This window comes from Sinocyclocheilus rhinocerous, unplaced genomic scaffold, assembly GCF_001515625.1.
Source record: "Sinocyclocheilus rhinocerous isolate Xijiao unplaced genomic scaffold, SAMN03320098_v1.1 scaffold693, whole genome shotgun sequence".
Lineage (NCBI taxonomy): Eukaryota > Metazoa > Chordata > Actinopteri > Cypriniformes > Cyprinidae > Sinocyclocheilus > Sinocyclocheilus rhinocerous.
The window spans coordinates 359,300-361,748 of NW_015654933.1; the positions used below are offsets into that span (position 1 = coordinate 359,300).

Consider the following 2,449-nt stretch of genomic DNA (forward strand, 5'->3'; position numbering starts at 1 on the left):
TTTTTTACAACAGTTCAATAAACTAGAAGTTTTATTAAGAGACTTACGTTTTAGACACCATATTGCCTGTTTTTGCACTATTTCGACAACAAAAATAATTCCAAACACAGCCACAGCACTGTATTGCGTCTCTCTGAGCAACATGACGGTGATTCGTTCCTGAATGAATCATCCGTTTAAATGATTCGGTTCAATCGCAATGACTCACTCACTTATTAAGACTTGCTGCCACCTACTGGCGGTTTTAATTTCACATTTAAAGTATCTATTCAATGTTTTATGATTAATATACCAAAACATTATTTATGCATTTGTAATTGCAGGTTAAATGCACTGCATTAAACAGTGAGTAAATACATCTAAATGCCATTTCAGACGCAGCTTCTGTGTTTTCTCCGCATCGCAAAGATGAATTTTGTTGATACTGATTTAATTTGCTTGGTAACAGCTCAAATGTCTTATTATTCTAATTCACTGATTAAATGTAAAAATTTGACTCAAAAGACAATGGACACTTTTAGAAGAAAAAAAAGGCTTTATAAAGGTAAAAAAAATGCCCATAAAATGTAAAAAACTATTTAAACCTATTGTAAAAGATTAATTTCTATCTGACCACCACACTGAATATGAAGAATATCAAAAACTTCAGGAGTCTGCTGTCCACACCAGCACAATAACACACTCAGCAAAATATAATCCAATCGATACAATCCCAGAAAATATCGAGATATTATTTTTTTGTCAATATCGCACACCACTATCACCATTTAATGTCCAGTGTAAAATGGTACCTGCAGGAGCTGGGGGTTCTCTCTGCCGATCTGCTGTAGTAGAGCTGGTAGGAGAGACGGGTTCTGCTGGATGATCTGTCTCATCTGCAGGAACTGCGGCTGGTTCCTCAGGAACTCCAGAGGATTCGCTGCACACACGGGACCAGTGTTGGGGAAACTTACTTTTAAAAGTAATGCGTTACAATATTGCGTTACTTCCTAAAAAAGTAACTAATTACGTTACTTAGTTACGTTTTATTGAAAGTAATGCGTTACGTTACTTTTGCGTAACTTTTAAAATCTGGGCGGGGCTTGCTTGTTTGCTTTTAATATAAAAAAGTTATATTTTTGGCAAATATAAAAGCCCTTTCACACCAAAAGCCTCAGGCTGAAGGAAATGTAAATTCACGTCTGTACAGTAGAACACAGAAGAAGAAAGTTCAACACTCTTCAGCAATAAAAAAGAAGAAGAAGAAATGTTAGTTTATCTTGTGTAATTTTTTCTTATTAGTATGGTTGAATTGGATCATTGTCAGCAGCAAATTGGTTAATAAAATGGGATTAAATACATAGTATGATTGAATTGGATCATCGAAGGTCAGCAGCAAATTGGTTAATAAAATGGGATTGAATACATAAAGGATATTTGTATTATTTAACATTTAATTATTGCAGCTTTGTGACATTCTGAGTTGCTTTAATTTTGAAGAAAACTAAATCTGTTTTTTTGTGTGTGAGTGAGATGAATTAAAGCATGTTCACATTTATTCTAGAACTAAAGTAACATCTTACTCCCGATTTCTCTCAACACGGGGACAGGAGAGCTTTCAATCAATAAATGGAATAAAAAAGTAACTGGCGTTACTTATTTATTAAAGTAACTCAGATATTTTCTTCTAAATTAAAAAGTAATGTGTTACTTTACTAGTTACTTGAAAAAAGTAATCTGATTACGTAACTCACGTTACTTGTAATGCGTTACCCCCAACACAGAGTCAGAGAAACGGGCTTTCGCATGGTAAAGCCGACGGTCGGCTAGCAAATGAGTCCGTGCCCAAGAATTAAAGCGAAAGTGATGAAAACTAGTAAGTAAATGAAGGCGGCACCGACAGAAGGCGGTTCTAAAGTTACGTGATCTTTCCCAAGCATTCCAATTAGGGCTGGGCGATGTTTCCGATTTTATCCATTAATTCGAGTTTTATTTTTAGAAATCGAGGAATCGCGATTTTAAATAGAAATATTACCAAACGTTAGAATTAGACACTTTGACAAAATGCCGATGATAACAGAATGCGCTTTTGTTTTGTGTTGTGTTGAGTAGTAGTAGTATATTTTTTATTTAATGCCATGTAGCGAACCTTTATTACGTGACGAAAACGAGACGAGACGAAAATGCTGGTCATGTGACGATGACTATAATTAAATGTATAATGCAATATCGTTGACGAATAAAAACGAGACTAAATGTGGTTTACAAAATAAAAACTATGCTAAAATGTCTCTTCATTTTCGTTGACCAAAACGAGACGAAACGAAATGTTATAACGTTATTTCGTCCCGTTTAGTCACGTTATTATTATTATTTTGCAGTATTTCTGTTTCCTGTGTCTCCCTTCAGGGGCTGCATCAGGTCGCACTGCGCAGACGCAGGCGACGTCACTTCCTCAAGCCCCACTCAC

General features: G+C 35.4%; 1 protein-coding gene across 1 annotated transcript in view; it reads right to left on the reverse strand.

Moving 5' to 3' along the window:
- Positions 1-2,449, reverse strand: part of LOC107717761 (UV excision repair protein RAD23 homolog B-like) — a 40,928-nt gene that overhangs the window by 4,632 nt on the left and 33,847 nt on the right. The window contains exon 8 of the mRNA XM_016524595.1: positions 792-968. Coding sequence (XP_016380081.1) covers positions 792-968 — 177 coding nt within the window. The remainder of the gene's footprint in view (positions 1-791; positions 969-2,449) is intronic.